This window comes from Sciurus vulgaris (genome assembly GCF_902686455.1).
Source record: "Sciurus vulgaris genome assembly, chromosome: 12".
NCBI classification, from domain to species: domain Eukaryota; kingdom Metazoa; phylum Chordata; class Mammalia; order Rodentia; family Sciuridae; genus Sciurus; species Sciurus vulgaris.
Genome location: NC_136473.1, coordinates 55,142,691 through 55,166,486, shown reverse-complemented (window position 1 = coordinate 55,166,486; position 23,796 = coordinate 55,142,691). Strand labels below are relative to the sequence as shown.

The following is a 23,796-nucleotide window of genomic DNA, read 5'->3' as shown; positions in this document are numbered from 1 at the left end:
ACAAATAGAATAAATAAATTACTACTGGTCACAGACATGGGCCTGGAACCCTGGGAGTCTGATTCCAGACCTCAGGGCCACCCTCCCAGAGCTGAGGAAAGCCCACAGACCCAATTTGTATGACCTTAAATAGTGGTGAGCAACCTACTGGTTGTGGGACAGTCACAGTACCAGGCCTTCCTTCTATTTAATGTGATAAAATTTCAAATTAAATCTTTTTATTTTTGCATAGCAGAGAGAAGGAGAAAGGAGAGGAGCTGTCTACAGGGTGAACTGTGCTACAGTTTCTCCTGAGGAATAAAGCAGAGGGGAGGGATAGCTGGACACCTCTGGACAACTCTCAAAAATCATCTCTCTCTTCCTACCCAATGCAAGCCATTTATATCTCCCCAACACTCTCACTTCATTCTAAGACACTTCTTTACAAAACAGAATATTGCCTTCAATCCTTAACTGAAAGATTTAAAAGGAATAAAAAGACTAGATTTATCAGCTATTAAAACATTTTATAAATTGACAGCAGTTAATATAGTACTGAACTAGTATTAAGACTGAAAGGTAAAGCAATATATCAGAATACAGTTCAAATTCAATTCAATTACACAAAACTTAAAAGTAGGTCTAACAATTCAAAAAGTAAATAAACTAGTAAGTTAAAAATAAAAGTCTGTTCAGATCTTCACTTTTAATCATATGCCAAAACTAATTTGAGACAGATTAACTGTTTTTATAACTGCAGAAAAGTAAGACTAGGAAAGGCAGGAACCAACCCAACTCATAATCGCATTGCCAGAGTCTCCCCTGGGGCTGGTGTACAGTCAGTCAACTTGGAAAATGCTACCCTGAAGAGAAGAAATTAATTTGACTTCCAGCTTTGCTGCTAACCTACTGTGAGATACGGGAAAGTTGTTTTGTTTCTGTCTTTAATTTCTAATTTAGAAGGAGGGTATGATAATGATATCAGCGGAATTAAGAACATTTGTTAGGGCTGGGGATATAGCTCAGTTGGTAGAGTGCTTGCCTCACAAGCACTATAAGGCCCTGGGTTCAATCCCCAGCACCACCAAAAAACAAAAACAAAAAAATACCACCATTTGTTATAAACTCTGAAGTGCCTTACAGATTATCATGAGGAATGAAGATTAGAGAGTTGCATTCATTCACATTGCTACTCCTCAAATGTGCTTGAGCATTGATTTTTTTTTAAGGAATATTTTTTTTTACTTGTAGATGGACATAATACCTTTATTTTTTCATTTTTATGCAGTGTTAAGGACTGAACCCAGTGCCTCACACATGCCAGGCAAGCACTTCTACCGCTGAGCCACAACCCCAGTCCAAGCATTGATATTTTAATGTTAAAAACAATGCCAATTTTCTTACTAACCATCTTTATTTAATAAAGTAGACCACTTAAGTTGTATGAACATACGCTTTTCCTCAGGGCCTCAGTAAAGTTATTTTAATTTGGAATGGGAAAAAGATGTAGCCCATAAACATGTTTATTTTCCCTGAATTGGTCCTTTTACCAAAAAAGGTCTGGTTGGCATCACTGCTATAAGCTATAAGGGAGGTTGTCTTTGCTTCTGTCTGAAAGCCTAAGTGTGGAGAGGAGCCCACAAAATACTTGAAGGAGAAGGTTGGGACAGTGGGCATTGTAACACAGCAAAAGACTTGGAAGGAGGAAAGCCTTGACACTAAGCAAACTATGTACTTTCCCTTTGTCTCCAAAGACTGGAGATGACAATCTTTACCACACAAATAACATTAAAATGAGGTAATGTACATGAAGCCCATGCTCCCAACCACAGGTAGTCTGCTAGAAAGCAAGTCATTAAGTAAATGCTTCCCTTCCCTCTCTCCCCTTCTCCCTAATAAAGCTGTACTTTCTCTGACTTCTCTAACACTGCCTCTGACTCCTCAGGAGAATCCTTCTGCTTCAACCAGAGGTCTGCAGTCATGGTACTTTCCATCATATAATTTATTGGTATGCACTGCTGGAAGGATTAGCAAGCTCTATACCCCACCCAAAACTCTATCCACACCACCATTCCCTCACCCACTCATTTTCCTGCTAAAACATCTGGTGTAAGTGATGCTTCATAGTGTCATTCCCATAAAATGCAATGTAACCAGAGCCACTTGGAGCTATGCTGTGCTGCAGTCCATCCACCACGTTACCCTCACATTTCTGGGGCAATGATTGAGCCAAAGCTTGTGCAAGACCTACTATAGTTAAGGTGCAGAAGAGACAAATTGAACCCTATTCTCCACCTGATCCATTGCAATAAGGCACATAAACAGAGCTATAGCACAAACCAATTCTAAGTGTTACCATTGGGCTGAGGATGTAGCTCACTGGTAGAGCACTTGTCTAGCATGTGTGAAGCCCTGGATTTGATTTCCAGTACCACAAACCATCATCATCATAAAGTAAAGTAATACATTTATCAGTCCTATACCTTCAGGTATAAAAAACTAAGGAATACGTATAGTTATAACTTGTCATAAATAAAGCCTTATATTGTTCACTCAGGTTTAAAACACTTAGTCTTCTGACTATACTGGAAGTGATGGCACTGGTTTATAAGAATCAAAACAATTCCTTCCAGCACCATTTTTATATCACTTCCCACTGCTTTGCTGACCTCTATACTAGGTACTAAGTCTTGAGGTTGTGATCCCACCAAACAATCCCCCTTTTGCCTGGCTTCCTGGAACAATGGTTTCATTGCCTTTCTTTGCTCTACATGGCACAAATTCTACAATTTCTATTAGACTTATGTATAGTGCTCTCTACCTTTTGCCTTTCTTTGTCTCCTGTCTGCCACTCCAGACCTACCAATATTCACGTCTTTCATTTTGTGTATGTGTATGTGTTCTACTTTGATTCTTTTGGCTATTTTACTTTAAGTGTACCACTGTTTAAGCATTATTATTTATTCTTTTTAATAACCCTTTCATGGCTTGATAATACCTACTATAATGGTTAATCTGAATTGTCAACTTGACCAGATTAAGAAATGCAATCATTAAGAGGCTTCTGGTTGTGTCCATGAGGGAGTGTCTAGGAATGAATGGCATGTGGCTTAACAAACTGAAGTGGACACACTCCCTAAGCGTGGGCAGCACCATCCAATAGGATGATGGCTTGGATGGAATAAAAGTTGGAAAAACAAGGAAGCAGCAGCAAATGCAAGCTCAGTTCTTCTTGCTGTTGCGATAGCCTGAGGACACCAGACTCATGTTTCTTCACTCTTCCAAAGTGAACTCTGCCAGTGATTCTCCAGGGAGTTTCCAGAAGCCTTCAGACTCAGACTAGGGTAGCACCGTTGATCCCTCTTGTTCTGGGGCTTCAGCTTCTTGGACTGAGCAGCTACTGGTTCTTCAAGTTCTCCAGCCTGTAGATGGCCATTGTGGACTATCCACCTTCTGGTCTCATAAGCCAATCTAATAAATTCAGTTTTTATAATCATATATCCTGTTCATTCTGTTCCTCTAGAGAACCCAGACTAATATACAAACCTATGTATTTTTTAAAGCAAACTCTATTCATTTAGCTCAACAAATATTTATTGAGTATCAACTGTGTGCCAAGTATTAAAACTATAGAATTCCTCTCAGAGCTTATATAATCTATAAGTTGGAATAGACAATGAGAAATATATGCTATCCACTAGACTAACGAATAAGAAACAGAATTTATGTGAAGCAATAGCTAGCAAAGACCTTTAATGTGGCATAGGAAAATAAATAAACAGCATAATAAATCCAACATACAATGTAAAAAGAAAAGATCCCTCTTCTATTTTATGAATTCTATCAGTAATTTAGAACTGAAACAAAAAGTTTTCCAAACCTCACATCCACTGTATTATTCGACTCATGGTCAAACACTTCAAATGCCTCTTTGATTTTTTTGTGGAATTCTGCTAGTGCTAACTCTGCAAAAGAATAAGTAAATAAAATTATTTTACTTTAATTCTGAATTCAAAACAAAAACCTCAATAACCAGACTAGAAATCTTAATAAGGAAGAACATGAAAGATTCTTTCTTGATCTTCTTCATGTATCATTTAGCACGTTTAACTTTCTCTGGAGTTGTCAAAGAATAGAACAGACTATTTCAAAAAATCTGAGGAATACTGTAAAGGTTTTTTAATCTCAATCTTAAATGCACAGTCAATGAGTTTTTACATATGCATATACTCATGGGACCACCACCCACATGAAATTAGTAGACTACATTTAGGTATCTTCCATCTCAAGAAGTTTGGGTAGAGTCCAGTCTGACAGGCTTAGTAAATCCAATGCAACAAATACATTGTCTTATCAATAGTGTGTCTTGCCCACCTTGCTTTATTCTACACTTGAGGAAGGGTAGAGTTGGGGGATATAAGGCATTAAAAACCAACATATAACACTGCCTCATCACACAGCTTTCAAACAAGTTTGGGACTACGGCTAACATGAAAAAATGTCAGACACTACTCTAGATGATAGTTATAGCTGGGAATGAAATAGACAAAACACCTTGCCTGTATAGAAATATTTTTATTGGTTTATACATATTTGGTGAAATATATAATAAGTCAAATGGTGCTTTAAAAAAAATAACCAGAGAAGGGACATAAAGAGTGCTGAGGTGGGGGAGGTGATGATTTGGGAAGGCCTGCCTCAGTGGTAAGGTAATATTTGGGCAGAAACTTGAAAGAGGGAACAGAGCCAGTCTTGTAACAATTTCTAGGAAGAGATTTTGAGAAGAGAGAAAAAAACTGCAGAATAGTAGAAAACAACATCAGAACAATATGGGTTTGAGGGTGGGGAATACTCTAAGAGCCCTATAGCTACTTTAAGCATTTTGACTTTTGCTCTGAATACTGTGAGAAACTACTGAAGAAGCAAAATGACCTGACAGACTTGTACTCACTTCACTCATTAAGTTGAGAAGACATTAGAAAGAGACAAAAATGGAAGCAGAACTGTTAGGAGGCTATTTCAGTATTCTAGGTAAGAGACTAATGATGATTTGGACCAGGATGGTAGCAGAGGAGATGGTTAGGGATTATGGATATATTCTAAAGAGCAGATTTGCTGATAGATTTGATATTAGGTACACAGAGAAAGAAAAAGGTCATGGCCGAACTCCAAAGTGTTCAGCTGAGTGAACCAATAAGGAAAAACATGCAATCAAATCTCAAAATTTATCAAACAGTAAGTACAACAGAATACCCAGGAAAGGAGAGAGAGATTAAAGATAAGTTTAGATAATTATTTTAACTTTAAATATAGGGGCTGGGTTGTGGCTCAGCTGAAGAGCATTTGCCTAGCATCTGTGAGGCACTGGATTTGATTCTCAGCACCACATATAAATAAAATAAAGGTCTACTGACAACATAAAAAAATTAATAAAAAATAAAAGACTTAAAAAAATAAATACCACCAAATAGAAGATTAGTCATCCCTTCTACTGTTTTCTTTCTCTACCTGCCTCCCATGTCAAGTGTAAGCAATAGGAAGAAATAATGATTCAAGATTTAAAGAAAAAAAATGGACAATTTCTTAAATCACTCCATTCTCTTCATGCTAACATTATCACTAATCATTTTGCTGTATTACCCTTCAGTCTTTTTTCATAAACAACCTTTTATACATAGCACTTACTATCATTCATTCATTCATTCAACAAGTATTTATGGAATAAGCACTATATACCACAGTCTGCATCATCTGCTTTATATACACTGACAACGAGAGAAGTATATCATTCTTAGGGAAAAAAAGAAACCAAAGCCCCAAAAGGTTAAACCTAAGACTGTATAGTTGTTAAGTGCCAGAGCTAGATTAAACCCTGATCTTTCTCACTTGAATAATCCTGCTTTTCCCCGAACCCCATCTCACCACCTATCAGACCGTTAGTATTCATAGTACAAAAACTGTTACCCTAGAGTTACTTCACTCAAATGCTATATTCTTCCAAGTTGCACCATAAAATGAATGTTACCTCATTTTTTAAATTTACACTTCTTTGATGACAAGCAAGTCTGAATAATGATCCGTTTTGTTTGTTTACCACCTCTGATTTCTCTGTTATGTGTCTGCTCATGTTCTCTGCTTATCCCTCCTGGGATCTTCGATTGTTTCTGAACAATTTGAATTCTTAGAAAAATAAAGATGTAACTCTATGTCAAAATTACTGCAAACAATTTCCAATGACAGTTGTTTGTATTTGTTTTTCTAAAATGAAAACAGCTTCATTTCATTTCTGGTCATCAAAATCATAGATGTTTACTGCAGGGGCGAAAACAGGATGTAAGACAATTTAGATTAAGCAAAAATCTTTAAACCAATTACCAACTTTTAATGTTGTTCTCTAATTTTTCACTCAAAAATAAGTTGTGAGCATCCTTCATTCTCAAAAAATATATCTATTACACTATCATTTCTATTATACTATCATTTCTTGGTATTCAATTAGAGAACTTCATCAAAATTTATTTAACTAATGCCCTAATTGTAGAAGTTTAGATTGTTTCCAGTTTTTCATTATAATCAATTATTTAGTGAACAAGCTTGCCCAATTCATCTTTGTACATTTGTCTTATCTCATCAAAATTCTGAGTGAAATATGTTGGACATTTTTGAAGGGTGTTGGGAAGGTCCTTATTAATCATAATAATACCTTGGAGGAAATCTCACTAGTTATAATGCTGCAAAAACCTGATGTTTGCTTTTTTAATATGTTTTTTTTTTCTTTTTGGTGCTGGGGATTGAACCTAGGACCTCACACATAGTAGCAAGCATTCTATTACTGAGCTCCACCTCCAGCATGAAGATCATTTTATAACTTTTTACTTTTTTTGCAGTACTGGGGATCCAACCCAGGCCCTCAAACATCCTAGGCAAACACTCTACAACTAAGTCACATCCCAACCCCCTAAGATCATATTTAAAGTACATTATCTTTTATTTTTCAGTAGTCACAAATGTTGAGAGTTTCTCTCATCCTTTTAAAATTTAGCTACTTATTCTTTCAAAAGGCAAAGAGAATGAGATAGAATCATCCTTTTTCTTGCAGTTTGGTGAATATTCCATTCCATCTTCTACAATTTAAAAACATATTTACTCTTTAATCCATCTGAAATTTATTTTGACAAGATTCAAAAGTGAAAGATTAACTTTTTCTAATTTACTAAGCACTTATTTATTTCTACTTTATTATGTATTGTGGTCTTTTATAATTGATTGAGACTACTTCCTACTGATTGCTTATCCCATTGATTCAATTCTGATTTGCATTTCTATCACTACTGTACTATTATAATTATTGCCACTATATTAGTCCCTATCTAATGTCCACTAACATTCTCACCAGTTTATTTTTTTATTTTTTTAAATTTATTTTTATTGTAAACAAATGGGATACATCTTGTTTCTCTGTTTGTACATGAAGTAGAGGCATACCATTTGTGTATCACCAGTTTATTCTTCCAAATAAAATTCAGAAATCCAAATAAAATTTAAAAATTCAAAGTGAAATACCATTGGGAGTTTTATTGCTTTTGCAATTAATCTATACATTGAGAAATAATTAACATTTTTAAATATTAGTTTTCCCATCTAAGAGCTATGCCTAGTTATATATCCCTTTTTACATATCTGAATTAAATGATACACATTATAGGTTTCCCCATTTAAGTTACATACAATTCTCTAAGATTATGCCCTGAGTATTGTATGGGTTTTATATATACTATGATACTTTTCTTTTTTAACCCCTGTAATTTCTGGTTATTTGAGGTAAATGTTGATTGTTTTCATTTTTGCTATTGCTTCACTTCCTGAAACCTTTTATTAATTAGAATCCTTCTTCAGTTGATTATACTGTACTTTTCTGAAAATACATTTTGTATTATCTTCTTATCCTCTTTTTCTCCTTCATGATTTACCTACCACTGAACTACAAACCCCAGCTACAGAGGAAATTCTGAGGCATCAGGTGAAAATAAAAAGGTTGGTACTTTGTAGTTTCTATTTTTAAGAACTCAAACCTGCATTAAGGTACATAGTTTATATTTTCTGAATATTTTAGGTCATCTTTCAAGAACTACCAAAACAACATTAATGCATACAATGGTAACAACTACTTTATAGACTACACTAGTCTTTCACAATAAATGTAATGGTGACCTTCACTCTGAAATAGCTAAAATTTTGAATTTAAGGCATTATCCTTCTATTTATGTTATATTAAGAACAGGCACTAACTTTTAACAACCTCTTATCAATATTTCATAAAGTGTGTTCTGTTTAACACTTGTTCCTCAAAGTGCTTCTCAATAAAAGGCTTCAGTGATCAAAAAATGTCTAGGAAACTCTGAATATAATTACATATAACATTTATACAGATTGTTTTATAAAGAGATAGTGCATATTAGTATATTAAAGTCTTTCAGATATACTATGGTAAAAAAAAAAAAAACAAAAAACTTGTTAACACATTTTCCAAAGCTAGTTAACAATGGAACCCCTTCTTTTCAATTATCATCTATCAGGAATAATCAATGCCTTCAAATCTAGGACTCGCAAATCCTCACCCATGGGACACTGGTATAAAGCGAATGGCTCACAGGGGCACTCAAAATGTAGATATTCTTGTCTTTCAGTGTGATCAGATGAAAGCAGACTATTCTAGGTTTTCTCAGAAGGAGACCCAGCGCTTCTGCTCAGGATCCAATGATGTGCCGCTTGGTCTGTGCAAGTGGTAAACACGACAAATGCCACTGGGCACCAACTGCTCCACATTGCCGACAGTATGATCTACCACGTGTTCTTCTTCTTTGGAAAGTCAGATACAGAACACATCATTGCCTCCTATGGATAGACAAGGAACTCAGATAGCTATTGAGAAAGTTGATGTTTCAGAAGCCCAAGGATTACTGTGTTCATCCCAATGCAGTTGGGATTGAGGGAGCTCATGGCTCTAGGAAACAGTTCCAGATGCTCATTTGCACATATATTAGTTACTCCTGTCCCTCTGTAGCTGAGTGCCCTTCTGTAAAAGCCAAGCTTGTTGCACAGCTCTAACAAAATATATGTATTTATAAATTAAACCTTTATCATTAATTTAAAGTAATTGATAAAGTTCAACTTGATTTAAAAACCATTTGTATGCTCAGAAATTTTTGTCACATTTATCAATTAAAGGGTATTTAGATTGCATAGGTATGATTTTAACTGTTATAAATTTTTTAATGGTTATTAAAAAAACCTTTAACATTGGTAGAAAACTGTCAAAATTTGAGGGACTCACATTAAAAATGTTTAGTAAGATCCAAATATAGCCATTTCAAGTACAAAAGCTGATATTAAAAAAGAATATTTTAGGAAACTAAGGTCCTCTTGACAATTTTAAAATATGCCAAGCACAGTGGCCCACACCTGTAATCCCAGTGGCTGGCAAGGCTGAGGCAGGTAGATCGTAAGAAAGCTAACCACAGCAACTTAATGAGACCCTGTCTCTAAATAAAATATAAAAAGGGTTAGGGATATGGCTCAATAGTTAAGTACCTCTGGGTTCAATCCCTGGTACCAAAAAAAAATTTTTTTTTAATATATTTAGAACTTTTTAAGAAATTCATCATTCCTAAAATTCAAATTTCCTAAAACTGTGTTTTATATGCTTATAAGTTATTTAAAAAGTGATGAATTTTTAAATCAAGCCCCATTTCAATATTCCAAAGTTCTTCTAGTTATTATTCCAGTGTACCATACAAATATTATTTTTCCTGTTCATGCTTTTAAGTGATAAAAGCTGGGAAGCACTGGCCTGAAGTCATCGCCTTAAGTCCTCCTCAGAACTATCTGCTCATTCTATGACTCAGCTACCTCAGGGACTAAAGGGAATGCTCACAATATTCTGCTCCCCACTGTTATTCACAGCCTCTTACTTCTAGCCTATTTTTACCAACTTCCTTAATTATTTTTGTAATATTTTTTTAGTTGTTGGTGGACCTTTACTTTTAATTTATTTATATGTGGTACTGAGAATCAAACCTAGTACCTTACATATGCTAGGCCAAGTGCTCTATCACTAAGCCACAATCCCAGACCCCAACTTCCTTAAAAAAATTTTCGAACATACAGAAAAGCTGAAAGTTTAGTATTGTAAACAACTCTATGTCACCACTTAGATGAACTACTTTCAACATTTTTCCCTTTTTTTAATTTTTGTTTTGTTTGTTTTTTGCAGTGCTGGGGATAAAACCAGGTCTTATACACGATAGGTAAGCATTTTTTCACTGAGCTGCATCTCCAATCTGTATTTTGCCATTTTTTGTTTCCTTCCTCCATCTCTAAGTAATTACAGACATCATAATACTTCATTTCTAAATATTTCAGCATGCATCTCCTAAAAAATAAGGAAATTCTCTGACATAATCCCAATATTATTATGAATCCTTAAAAATTAATAAAGAATCACTAAGATCATCTATTATCTATTCCATATTCAAATGTCTCTATCTGTCCCAAAATGTATCAAATCTATTTTAAAATCCAAAGTTTATGTACTGTATTTGTTATATATATATATATTTTTTTTTTTTAACTGAGACAGGCCTCCACCCCTTGCCACCACCTCCCAACCCCATGAAATTAGCTTATTGAAGGGAATATGCTATATAATACAATGTATTACAGAATGTCTAACATTCTAGACTTGACTGATAGCTTCCTTGTTCCAACCTCACAACCTCACATTAAAAACTACTACTCCATTAAGGTTCATCCCTTCCGACATCACCTATTAGTCTTCTTGCTGATTTCTATTGATTCCTTGACCACTATCCTCCACATTTACCTTTCCAACTAATTCATTTTTCAATAAAGCATCCTCACAATTCTGATCATCATCGTTTTATTCTCCCTAATTAACCATTTCTGCAATCTGTCCCTTCCCTTCCACTGCTTCTGCTTAGGTTTAGACCACCCATTACTTCTGGCTGGATTAATGTGGTTACTTTCTACCTTTAGCCTTTAGTCTTTCTCTTTTTCTATTCCATTTCTCAAACCATAGTCCACATTTTACTAAGATGATCTTTCTTTTCTTCTTCCCCCCATCCCACCCCCACTGCAGTACTGGGGATGGAACCCAGAAACTTACACATGCTAGGCAAGTGCTTTATCACTGCATTACATCACCAACCCTAAGATTATATTTCTAACACAAAAAATTAATTATGTGGCACTCTGGTTTTAAAATCCTTCAATGGTTCTGGAGGTTTCTTTAAATAACACTCAGCCCCCTTAATCAGGCACACAAAACCCTTAGTAAACAGAGCCCCTGCCTATCTCAAAATGTCATAGCTTAACACTTTTCCACAAAGCTCTTCCACCCTAGAAATTTCTGCAGCTTCCCAAAGATTATGCTTTTTCACAATGCCTTCTGACTGATATTCCCTCTACCTTAAATACTCCTATCTTCTTTCTTAGCTAATGCCTACTCATCATTAAAGTGTAAGAATAATCTACCTTGTGATGGCTATCCTTTCTTTTTCTTTTGCGATACTAGAGTTTAAACCCAGGGCCTCACTCATGCTAAACCCCTGACTGAGCTACATCCCTAGCCTTCTCCTTTTTTTTTCGTTAAGAAGTCTTCTATGCAATCATGTAGCACCCATAGACATCTCTAATTTTACATAAAATAATTTTACATAAAACTACATTGTTTTTTTTACATAATCATTTTACATAAAACTGCTTTGTAATTAATACTTCATTTCTTTGTCTCCCTTTCCATACCATACATACTTCTGAGAATACCTATGAGGATACCTGGAAAAGTTCAATAAACACTTGCTAGATAGCTAATAATTAGATATGAGATTAGATTAGTCAGTTTCCCTTTTTGATGTTTCGGTGGGCATTATTATCAAGCTTATATTTATTCCCTTCATATAATGAAACTGTGTGTTTCATTTTTTCTAAGATGTACAATAAGAAAATTATCTGTTCTGTAAGGAATTGGCAAGAAAACCACTAAGACAATAAATATGATGAAATTTGGAGGTTAACAAATTTAGCAACATATTAACATGATTACACACTACTGCCATGTGGGATAAAACAAAACACAAGGCTGGTTCAACACACAAAACTCAATCAAAGCCATATACCACATTAATGGAATGAAAGGGAAATTTCCTCAACATTATAAAAAGCATTTGTGAAAAACCTAAAGCTAACATCATATTCAATGGTGAAAGATTTAAAAGCTTTCTTAAAATCAGGAACAAGACAAGGATGCCTAATTGCATCATCCAATTCCACATACTACTGGATGTTCTAGTTAGAGGATCAAGATAAGAAAAAGAAAGCCAGGTGCACACTCCTGAAATCCCAGTGGCTCAGGAAGATGAGGCAGGAAGATTGTGAGTTCAAAGCCAGCCTTAGCGACTTGATGAGGCCCTAAGCAACTCAGCAAGACCTTGTCTCTAAATATAATACAAAAAGGACTGGAAATATGGCTCAGTCGTTAAGCACCCCTGGGTTCAATGCCCAGTACAAAAAAAGAAAAAAAAAAAAAAGTAGAGAGATGAGAAAAAGAAAAAAAATGCATCAAAATTGGAAAGGAATAAGTACAGTCACTTCTGTTAGCAGATAAGACATGAGTATGTGAGTGTGTGGGTGGGTGTGTTACTAAGGATCAAATCCAGGTCCATGAATATGCTAGGCAAGTTGTACCACTGAGCTGTACTCCCAGTCTCAAGACTTGATATTTATGTAAAAACCCTATAGATTCCAAAAAGAAGACTGTTAGAACTAATAAATTCAGCAAAGTAGCAAGATAGAAAATTAACATACAAAAATTAGTCACATTTCTAGATAAAACAACAAATACTCTGAAAAAGAAATTAAGTAAACAATTCTATTTACAATAGTATAAAAAAGTAAAATAGTAATAAATTTAGCCAGAGGTAAAAGACTTACAAACCAAAACTAAAACGCACTATTGAAAGAAACCAAAGAAGACATAAATGGAAAGATATTTCAAGTTCATAGACTGACAGATTTAATATTGTTAAGATCAAAACAATGATGTTCCCCCAGCCCCAAATTCACATGTTGATGTCCTAACCCCCAGTACCTCAGAATGTGACCTTATCTGAAAATAGATATAATTAATTAAACAGATATAATTACTTAAATTAAGATGAGGTCATACTGCAGTGGGCCACTAATCTAATATTACTAGTACCCTTATAAACAGGGAAAATTTGAATATAAAGACAGACATGCACATGAAGATGAAGGCAGAGATCACAGCAATGCTACAAAAGCCAAAGAACGCCCAAAAATGTCTAGCAAACCACTAGAAGCTAGAATAGGAAGGAACATAGAACACAAATTTTCCTGATGTCAGACTTCTAGCCTCCAGAACCATATAACAGTAATTTCTGATTAAGCCACTCATTTTGTGGTACTTTGTTATACCAACCCTAGCAAACTAATAAAGTATCAAAAGAGATCTTTTGTAATTCTTATCAAGATCCCAATGGTATTGTTTGTAGAAATAGGGAAGTCATCCTGAAATCAGCATATGGAATCCCAAAGGATAAAAATAGCCAAAACAATTTTGGAAAAAAATAAATAAATAAAACGTAGTTGAAGGATTCACACTTCCTGATTCAAAATGTATACAAGATACAGTAATCAAACACTAATAATGTTAAAAGGACAGACATAAAGCCCATGGAATGGAAAAAAAGCACAGAAATAAACCATGTATAAACAGTCAACTGATTTTTTGGTGGGGAGTGCTATGGATTGAACCTAGTCTCATGCATACTTAGCACACACTCCACCACTGAACTACACACCCAGCAAGGTCAAAAGATTTTTGACAAGAATGCCAAGAACATTCAATGCAGAAAAACAGTCTTTTCAACAATTGGTACAGTCAAAATTGGATATTCATATGCAAAAAATAAATAAAGTTGCATCCTCACAGTACAATACATACAGAAATTAACTCCAAATGGATCAAAGACTTAAACACAAGTGCTGAAACTATAACTCTCTTCAAAAAAATCATGGGGGAAATCATGAAATCAGATTTGGTGATGATTTCTGGGATATGACATCAAAAACACAAATGAAAAAAGAAAAAAAATTAAAGTTGGACTTATAAAAGTAGTTGTGCATCAAAAAACTCTACCAAGAGAATGAAGCTAGCCTATAGAATGGCGAAAATAAGTGTAAAGCATGTATCTAATGAGATTAATATTCGGAATATATTTTTTTTAAATCTTACAATTCTACAAGAAAATCCGATTTTAAAATGAACAAAGATTGAATACACACTTCTCCAAAGAAAGTATACAAATGACTAATAGGTACATGAAAAGATATTCAATTTGCTAGTCATTAGAGAAATAAAAATCAAAACCACAATGAGACAGCACTTCACACCCATTAGAATGTCTATTATTATGAAAATGGAAAATAATAAGCTTGCTATGGTTTGAGTGTTCGTCCCCTCCAAAGCTCCTGTTGAAATTTAATTGCCACTGTATTAGTATTAAGCAGTGGAACCAATAAGAAGTGATGAGGCCATACAGGTTCTGCTCTCATGAATGGTTTAATGATGTTATTGTGAGACTGGATCTATTATAATAGGAGTTTGGTCTCCATTTCTCTTCTCTCTCTCTCTTCTTTCTTTTCTCTCCCTCTCTTCCTCTCTCCCTCTGTCTCTCTCTTACCTTCCACTATGGGATGACATGGCAAGAAAGCCCTACCCAGATGTTGGTGCCCTCATATTGAATGTTGAGGAAATAAATTCCTGTTCTTTATAAATTATCTAATCTAGGTATTTTGTTATAAGAGGACAAATAAACTAAGATACAAGTTTTGATGTGAATGTAGAAAAACAGAAACCCTGTGAACTGCTGTTGGAAATGTAAAATGGTACAGATGTTGTAGAAAATAGTATGATGGTTCCTTCAAAAGGTAGACACGGAATTACTACTAAGCCACCAACTCTACTAGAGAGTATACACCTAATAGACTCCAACAAAGGCAATGAAATTCCTAATAGTCAAAGATGGAAAGGTCCAATGTTATCTCTGACATGCGGATGCTAATTTCACAATGGGGGTTGGGGACTTAGGACTTCTATTCTTCTTTAGAATAGAAGTACTTGGATTAGAAAAGAGGGAATGAAGAGAAGGTAGGGGAAATGGGAATAGGAAAGAGGATAGAATCCATCAGACATTATTATCCTATGTGCATATATGATTATATGACCAACCAGAAGAATGAAAAGTTATACTCCATGTATGTATAATATGTCAAAATACATTCTATCATGTATGACTAATTAGAATAAAAAAAAAGATGGAAGCAACTCATGTATAATCATAGATGAGTGTATACAATCTGATATACATACATCCAATAAAATATTATCCAGTCTTTAAAAGGAAGGAAACTCTGACACACATACTACAACATGAATGAACCTTAATGACTTTATGCTAAATGAAATAAGTCAAACACAGGACAGAAACTGTATTATTTCACTTATATAAGGTATCTACAATGCTCAAACTCATTGAGACCGAAAGTAGAATAGTGGTTGCCAAGAGCTTGGAGTCAAGAGGAGTATGGAGTTACTATATATTGGATAGGGTTTTGGTTTGGAATTAAAAAAAAAACAACTCTGGAAATAAACAGTGAGCACAGCATTGTGAATGTATTTAATACCACCAAACTATATGCTTAAAACTAGCTAAAATGGTTTTAAAATAAGGTCAAAGAATTAAACAAAAGTTTAGAAAAAGAATTTATCACAATAAAAAATTTCTAAAATTGACAGTTAATATGATTCTACATATCTGTGACTATACTGAAAACAACTGCATTATACACGAATGGGTATGTGAAATAGTTCTCTTTTTTTTTTACCCCCCCCAGCCCCAGTAGGGGAAATATACCCAGGGTCTCAAGCACTAGGAAAACACTCTACCACCAAGCTACATCCCCAGACCTTTTTATTTTATTATGAGATGGGGTGTAACTAAGTTTTAGCCCAGGCTGGTCTCAAGCTTGTGATCCTCCTGTCTCAGCTTCCCAAGTAACTGGGAATTCAAGTGTACACTACTGAGACTGGCTTCTGAAATATATCTTAATAAAGCTGTTATTAAAAAAAAAAAAAAGAGGGGAAGGTACATTATAATTCTTAGACTCACAAAGACGACAAATACATAAGTAAACATTTCTAAGGAATAAAGTACATGTTTTAAAAAGTAAGTTGAAAAATTAAAATTAAAAATCAAAATATGCCAATTGCTTAACACAAATTTTCTTCCAAAAGAATCCCAACAATACACTAACATTTTTATGAAGGCAATCCATTTTATTAAGGCAACATAAATACTGGCAATCAAATATATCCTTGAAATATAAATGTTTTATTTGGTAGCATCTTGACAACTCAAGTACACTTCCAAAAACTTATTTCCTTGTCAAATGATTCAATATGAAAATGTTTGCTTAAATTTTTATAGTGGAATAACGTTTGTTTTAAAGTATTAAAAATATCCAAAAGTTTCTCAACTCTATGATAATTTCCTTCCTCAATGGCTATTTAACTACTGATCAGAAAATCCATGTGAATGAAGTAATCTAGTGGTAAAAATATTTTTAGTCTCCTGAGTAGCTGAGACTACAGGCATGAACCACTGTGCATCTTAAACTTATGATTTGGGGCATATGGCACAAGAATATATTCTACATGATGCACAAGGGAGACATGGTCTATAGTATGTGTACCTATTCCCTTTAATATTAGAAAGGGAGAATAGAATACATGTAGAGAATTTTGATGAGAACACTTCTTTCAATTCACTTATTAACTATAGGTTAGATTAGAATCTAGTGTTTAAATGTTTTATAGCAATGTTACCTATGATTAATATTTTTCAGTTACACAGAAAATATTAAATGGCCATCATTTGTTAGGACATGAAATAAAATCAACATACTTATTGGATAACATTTAGAAAAATTCTATCTTTCCCGTCTCAAAAATAAAAGATGCAAATATATATGGTGCCACATCAAAACCGCCCTTCTAAAAATTTGAACAAAAGGAAATTCTTCCCAACTTATTCTGTGAGACAAGTATAAATCTGATCTATAATTTTCTTTCTCTTTTTCCTTTTTTTTTTTTTTTGGTTTTGTTGTTGTTGTTGTTGTTTGTTTGTTTATTTGTTTGAGGTGGAGTCTAACTATAGTGCCAGGCTGGTCTCAAACTCCGGGGCTTGAGCAATCCTCCTGCCTCAACCTCCTGAGCTGCTAGGGCTACAGCACCACCACACCCAGCCTAAACCTTTTTAATTTAAAAAAAGACATCAAAAGAAAGGAAAACTACAGGCTGGTATCCTTTATACAGATGTAAAGCTCTTCAAAAAAAAAAAAAAAATACTAGTAAACCATATCCAGCCACACATCAAAGGAATTAAATAAACATCATGACCAAATGAGATTTATCACAGGAATGGCAAGATTGATTCAACATACGAAAATAAATTTAACATACCCCATAACAAAATGAAGAAGAAAAATGCATGACCTCCTCAATAGACATCAAAAAAGTATTTGACAATATCCAACATCTTTTCATGATAAAAATCACAGAAAACTAGAAATAGAAGGGACATTATACCCTGATAAAGGGCTCTTATGAAGAACCCACAACTAACATTATATGACTGGCAAGGTGTTTCGCATGTCCTGAGAAGCAGTATGTTTTAGAAGTACATATCTATTTGTATGTCAATCAGACACATAAGCTAAGGGGAGCTTTCTCTTTATTTCTAAAGTTACTTTGATCTAAGTTCAGAGCACAGATGCCAAAAGTAAGAAGCATAGGGGAGTATTAAATAGCCAATATCAAATATTCCTTTAAACTATATAATTCTAAGTTTGGTAGTGAGAGTACTTTGAGTCAGACTTCTTGGTTTGCTTTCGTTTGTTTTTTTAAGATGAGGTCTCACAATGTTACCCAGGCTGGCCATGAACTCCTGGTTCAAGTGACTCTCCCACCTGACATCCTGAGTAGCTGGGACTACAGCTACATGCCACCCACCCAAAAGGCTAGGATTCTTTTTTTTTTTTTTTTTTTTTTTTAGTTGTAGATGAACACAATACCTTTATCTTATTTGTTTTTATTTTTTAATGTGGTGCTGAGGATCAAACCCAGTGCCTCACAGAGCCTCATATGTACTAGGCAAGTGCTCTACCACTGAGCCACAATTCCAGCCCAAGGCTAGGATTCTTGCCAGGTTTCTTGTTATTGGTACCCTGTACCAATATTCTTACATTGCTGATGTTTCTTTTTGTTTTACAAATTGTGAAAGAGTTTCCTGTACACTTATTTAGTACTATCCTGAAAAAGTCTTAAAGCATGCTGCCACTGAGCTACATCCCCAACTTCCTGAAAAAGATTTAAGGGTGAGGGCATTGTGGCTCAGTGGCAAAGCACTTGCCTAGCACTTACTTGTAAGGCACTGGGTTTGATTCTCGGCACTGCATATATATAAATAAATAAATAAAATAAAGGTCCATTTCCAACTAAAAAACAATATTTAGTAAAAAAAAAAAAAAAAGAGAGAGATTTAAGGGTAAGAATTATAATAACTTAGTAACAGGGAAAAAAAAACCTGAAGAAGGGATACATTCTTAAGACTACAATACTGGTTTGATATAGTCCAATTCTCAAACTCCATATGATATCAGTCTGATACAACAGAGGCAGTTAGTATAGTGTACTTGTTCAGAGCACTCACCTGGAGCAAGAATCACCCTTGGTTGGCCTCTGGGTTCAAAATTGTTCCTCCATATACTAGCTGAGGGAGCTAGGGCAAGGTCTTTAGCCTGTCCACACCCAAGTTTCCTCCTCTGCAAAATGGTGATAATAGTAGTATCTTTTCCAGAATACAATATACAGTTCCTCAGTAAGTTAAACACTAAACAGACATGTGATCCAGCAATTCCACTTCTGGGCAAACACCCAAAAGAATCGAAAGCAGGGACTGAGCAGATATTTATATAAAGTGTTCACAACAACATTGTTCACAATAGCACAAAGGTGGAAACAACCCAAAAGTTCATGGATAGATGGATAGTATATTAATCATCTTTCCATTATTGTAACAAGATACCCGAGATAATAAAATTAAAATAGGAAAGATTTATTTGAAACCTCATAGTTTCAGAGGTCTGATTCCATGTTTGACTAGGTCTGTGGCAAGACAGTGACACCATGAGAAAGTTGTAAGGTGAATGCCAACAACTTGGATAAGGGAAGAATGGGGAGTTATTTTTTAATGGATACAGAGTTTCAGTTTGGGATGATAAAAAATCTTCTGGAGATAGTGATGATGGTTGGACTACTTGAAAGTACTCAGTGACACTAAATTATACATTTAAAATTTCATGTTGCATATTTTTTACCACAATAAAAATATTCTTATAAATCTGGTTATGAATGATATTAAAAATACAAAGAATTTATATTAATACTTAGTCCATATTAAGAACTATATATGTATAAGATACTAATTAAATGGCTGAATTTGTCTTGAATGAAGGGCTGTTTCAAAATATGCTATCAAAAAATCAAGACTGGGGCTGGGGTTGTAGCTCAGTGGTAGAGCACTTGCCTAGCATGTGTGAGGCACTAGGTTCAATCCTCAGCACCACATAAAAATAAGTAAAATAAAGGTCCGTCAACAACTAAAAAAAAAATATTAAAAAAAAAAAGATCAAGGCTGATAAAAATCAATGAGACTATGCCATTAGTGAACTTTTATAAAGGAAAACAACTTATTTAAAAACCTTCATATAGTCTAATATTTAAATAGATTAAAACTACATTGACTTTTAATAGTTATTCTGACAAATTCTATCAGTCTAATACCTGACAGAGTAAGCCCAGAGCTATTAAAGAATACAGTACCTACTGGACAGATTGCCTTGCAGTAGTTCAAAACTAGTAATAAATACCGAATTGGGGGCTGGGGCTGTAGCTCAATGGTACAGTGCTTGTCTAGCATATGTGAGGCACTGGGTTCGAACCTTAGCACCACATAAATAAATAAAATAAAGGTATTATGTTCATCTACAACTAAAAATTAATTTGAAGTAAAAGAAACAGACACTGAATTGAACAGACGCCATAGTAAACTTCAGTCAACTCCAATGTATTGTTGATTATAAAAAAAATTAAGGATACACATATGTTAAACAAGAAAACTGGTTAACAATTCTAATCCTCCCTCTAAATACTGTTATGCTGAGTTCTACTTTGTTAACCTAACCAGTAAGCCAAAACCAAACAAAAGCATCACCTTCCCTACTAGCATTTTTCTGGCTAGTGATTTTTTAGCATTTCTGACCTCTTTTATTTAACTAAAAGTTTTATCTTGAAAGTTAAAAAGTCAGAATGAATATATATCTCTTGCCAAAACTTAAGACTTAGTTTCTATATTTGACTAAATAGCATAGTAACATGTCAGAAAGCTACATTAAACTATTAACATTTTCATGTTAACAACCTAAAATAAAAGCTTTGGAAAGTATTATTGTTTTGGGGGGTTATTTTTATTTTTTTGTAGTTCTAATATGGACAAAATGCCTTTATTTTATTTGTTTATTTTTATGTGGTGCTGAGGATTGAACCCAGTGCCTCAATACATGCTAGGTAAGCGCTCCACCACTGAGCTACAGCCTCAGCCCAGAAAGTTTTATTGGTTTCAGAAAAAAATATTTAAAACTCTTCAAATAAGATGAAAATATAATAATAACATGTAAATGTTTATAAAAAATATTTAGCTCAAATTATATTGTTATACTGTGTGCATGTACAAATACGTAACAACAAATCCCATCATTATGTAAAACTAAAATGCACCAATAAAAATGTGGAGAAAAATACTTGACTCAAATCAACATTTCAAAATGATATTTGAAAATATGTCTCTAATAGTAAAATACCTCATGAAAAATAATTTATCTGGAAAAAACGTGATTTGCAACATAACAAGGTACTTAAGGAAATAATTATACTTTTAGAAATATATACTTACAAATAAAGTATATTAGAATGAAATCTAATGTGATTCAATGTGTTATCACCAGTTCGTAAAAATATTTGAGTAATGAACTTGCTTCCTTGGGCTAGGGGTGTACTCAGTGGTAGAGCACCTGCCTAGTATACATGAGTCAGGCCCTGGGTTCCATTCTTGGCACCACAGAAAAAGAAAATATATATTTGTTTTAAAGGCGCTTCTTTCTACATATTTGTGTAATGTATCATTGTAAATTGGCACTGTTCATTATGTCTTTATTAGTTAACACACTAATTTTACAGAAATTTTGAGATATTTCCATACAGTATTCAGTTAATGACATATTTAGGTCAGGAGGGAAAAAAATTAATTAAGAGATAAAATCTTAAGACTTGAAAGAGGATTTAGAAGTCATTAAGCCCTATCTCTAACCTAATGGTAGAAGTCCCTCACCTAAATGGTCATCTGTCAGGGTTTGTTTTTCTCTTCTCTGCTACTAACACTAATCACTTGTTTTTGTTTCTAAGAAGCATTGTATCAATCATGACTACTGCTAAGTAAAAATGTGTTTACAAATATCTTCTAAAAAATTATTTTAAAGTCTGGGCAACTTAGCAAGTTACTTAGCTTCAAAATAAAATAAAATAAAATAAAAACTGGTGATGCAGCTTAGTGGTAGAGCACTTGCCTCCTTGCCTAATATGTACAAGGCTCTAGATTCAATCCCCATTACCACAAAATCAATTAACATAAAATAAAAAAATTTTAAAAAATTTTTTAGTTGTAGATGGACACAATACCTTTATTTTATTTATTTTTATGTGGTGCTGAAGATTGAACCCAGTACCTCACATGTGCTAGGCAAGCACTCTACCACTGAGCTACTACTCCAGCACATGAAGTAAAATTTTAAAAAAATTTAAAACCTGTACTATGTTCCCCTGCACAAGTCACAAAGTCTTATTCAAATTTAACTCTGCATTAGTCATGTCAATAGAAATGTAAGTAAAGCCATAATTTGTATGTTTGGTCCAGAAACAATAAATTTTCTTGCTACAGAATGTGTTTAAATAATATACTTACTACAAATGAGAAAATAGTTGATTGATAATGCAAGAAAATCTATTTAATTCATGGTAACATCTAATTCAATACCAGAAATGTTATTTCAAAAGTTAAACCTAAAATGTAATATGTAAGTTTTCAATAAAGGATATATATTTTTGTTGAGTGTGAGGGAAAATATTAGCAATTATTTAATCTCTGACAAATGGCATGTTTAACAGGTATTCTAGAAAATGTTAATTTTCAGAGTGTCCATTTCAAAAAATATGGAATGGACTATATGTGGAAATAAGCATTTTTACAAGATGGGCAGATAGTTAAAAAAATACCAGAAATACTAGTTTACCAGAACATTCTTGTAACAAAACCACAGCAAGATATGCTTGATTTCTAATTGCCTTGTATATTTTTAAGTATATTGTGTACTGATTGAGAGTTTATTCCAATAAAATAACAATTTTAATAGCATTTTTAAAGAGTATTAACAGGAAGTTTTTTTATTATTACATAAAAATTAGATTCTTAAATCTTGGGCAGGCTTTTTAGAACAATTAGCCTTTATATTAACTTGGATAATTTTTTTCTCTTCCCCCAAAATAATTCAAAATATTAAAAAGCAAAACTGGGGGCTGGGGAGATAGCTCAGTCGGTAGAGTGCTTGCCTTGTAAGCACAAGGCCCTGGGTTCGATCCCCAGCACTCAAAAAAAAAAAAAAAAAAAAGGAAAAAGAAAAACTGTATTACATATAATAAAGTTTCAGAAAAGAAACTAAAATCATGAGGAAAAGTTCAAGTTTTTGCTCTTTAACTTCCCTATAACAAAATGTAGCTGGAAGAGAGAATTCAAGCAACATTCTGGAACAGTTTTGAGGTTTTTTGTAAAACACTTCAAAGGAGTTTGGATTTTTATTTCAGGGCAATAGATATTAACTGAAGATCAAAATTACTCTTGCTGCTGTGAGGGTTAACTCCAATGGAGGGAAGGGGGCAAGGCTGGAGGCAGAATAGGAGATTCATGAATGGTAAGAAGAGATAAGAAAAATATTCCCACTGCACCTGTTTCCCCACAACACTGTAATTGACCATAAGATCAGTAAAGTCATATGCTTCATGTGTTCTCAGCACTGAGGAATCCACAGGCCCTCGACTGGAGCAGACACATGGAGACTACTTAGGGTTCAATACGACTTGTTATATGAAGATTAAATGATGAAAACATAAATGACCAAGGTATTTTCATTTCGAACCAAAAATCTAAGAAAGAACTTGGCTGGCAAATAACTTTTAACAAATATTTATTGCATGAAGATGACATTAGAGAAGACAATGTAATGGAGTAGAAAGCTAAATTGTAAGAGTGAGGCAGTAATAAAATGAGAAATAATCTATTGAACTGACTGAAACCTGGCATTGACTATAAACTGTTTCTCTCAAGAAATTAGGTAGGAAAATAGAAACTCGCACGACTGAAAGATCTGTAGGACCAAGAGAGAAAAAAATTTAGAAGATCTGAGAACATTTGGGGGGGGTGGGAATCAGTGAAGACAGCAATCTGAAGATGTAAGTTCTTTTATTTATACCCAGTGCCTCACACATGC

At 34.1% G+C, this 23,796-nt stretch overlaps 1 protein-coding gene across 2 annotated transcripts in view; it reads right to left on the bottom strand.

The window, feature by feature from the left end:
• Nucleotides 1-23,796, bottom strand: part of DRC8 (dynein regulatory complex subunit 8) — a gene marked incomplete at its 5' end in the record, with an annotated part of 126,226 nt that overhangs the window by 74,526 nt on the left and 27,904 nt on the right. Inside the window, one exon of one of the 2 annotated variants that reach the window (XM_079106639.1) lies at nt 3,860-3,944. The exons of the other annotated variant lie outside the window; for it this stretch is intronic. Within the exon in view, the coding sequence (XP_078962765.1) occupies nt 3,860-3,944 (85 nt within the window). The remainder of the gene's footprint in view (nt 1-3,859; nt 3,945-23,796) is intronic. 2 annotated transcript variants of the gene reach the window in all.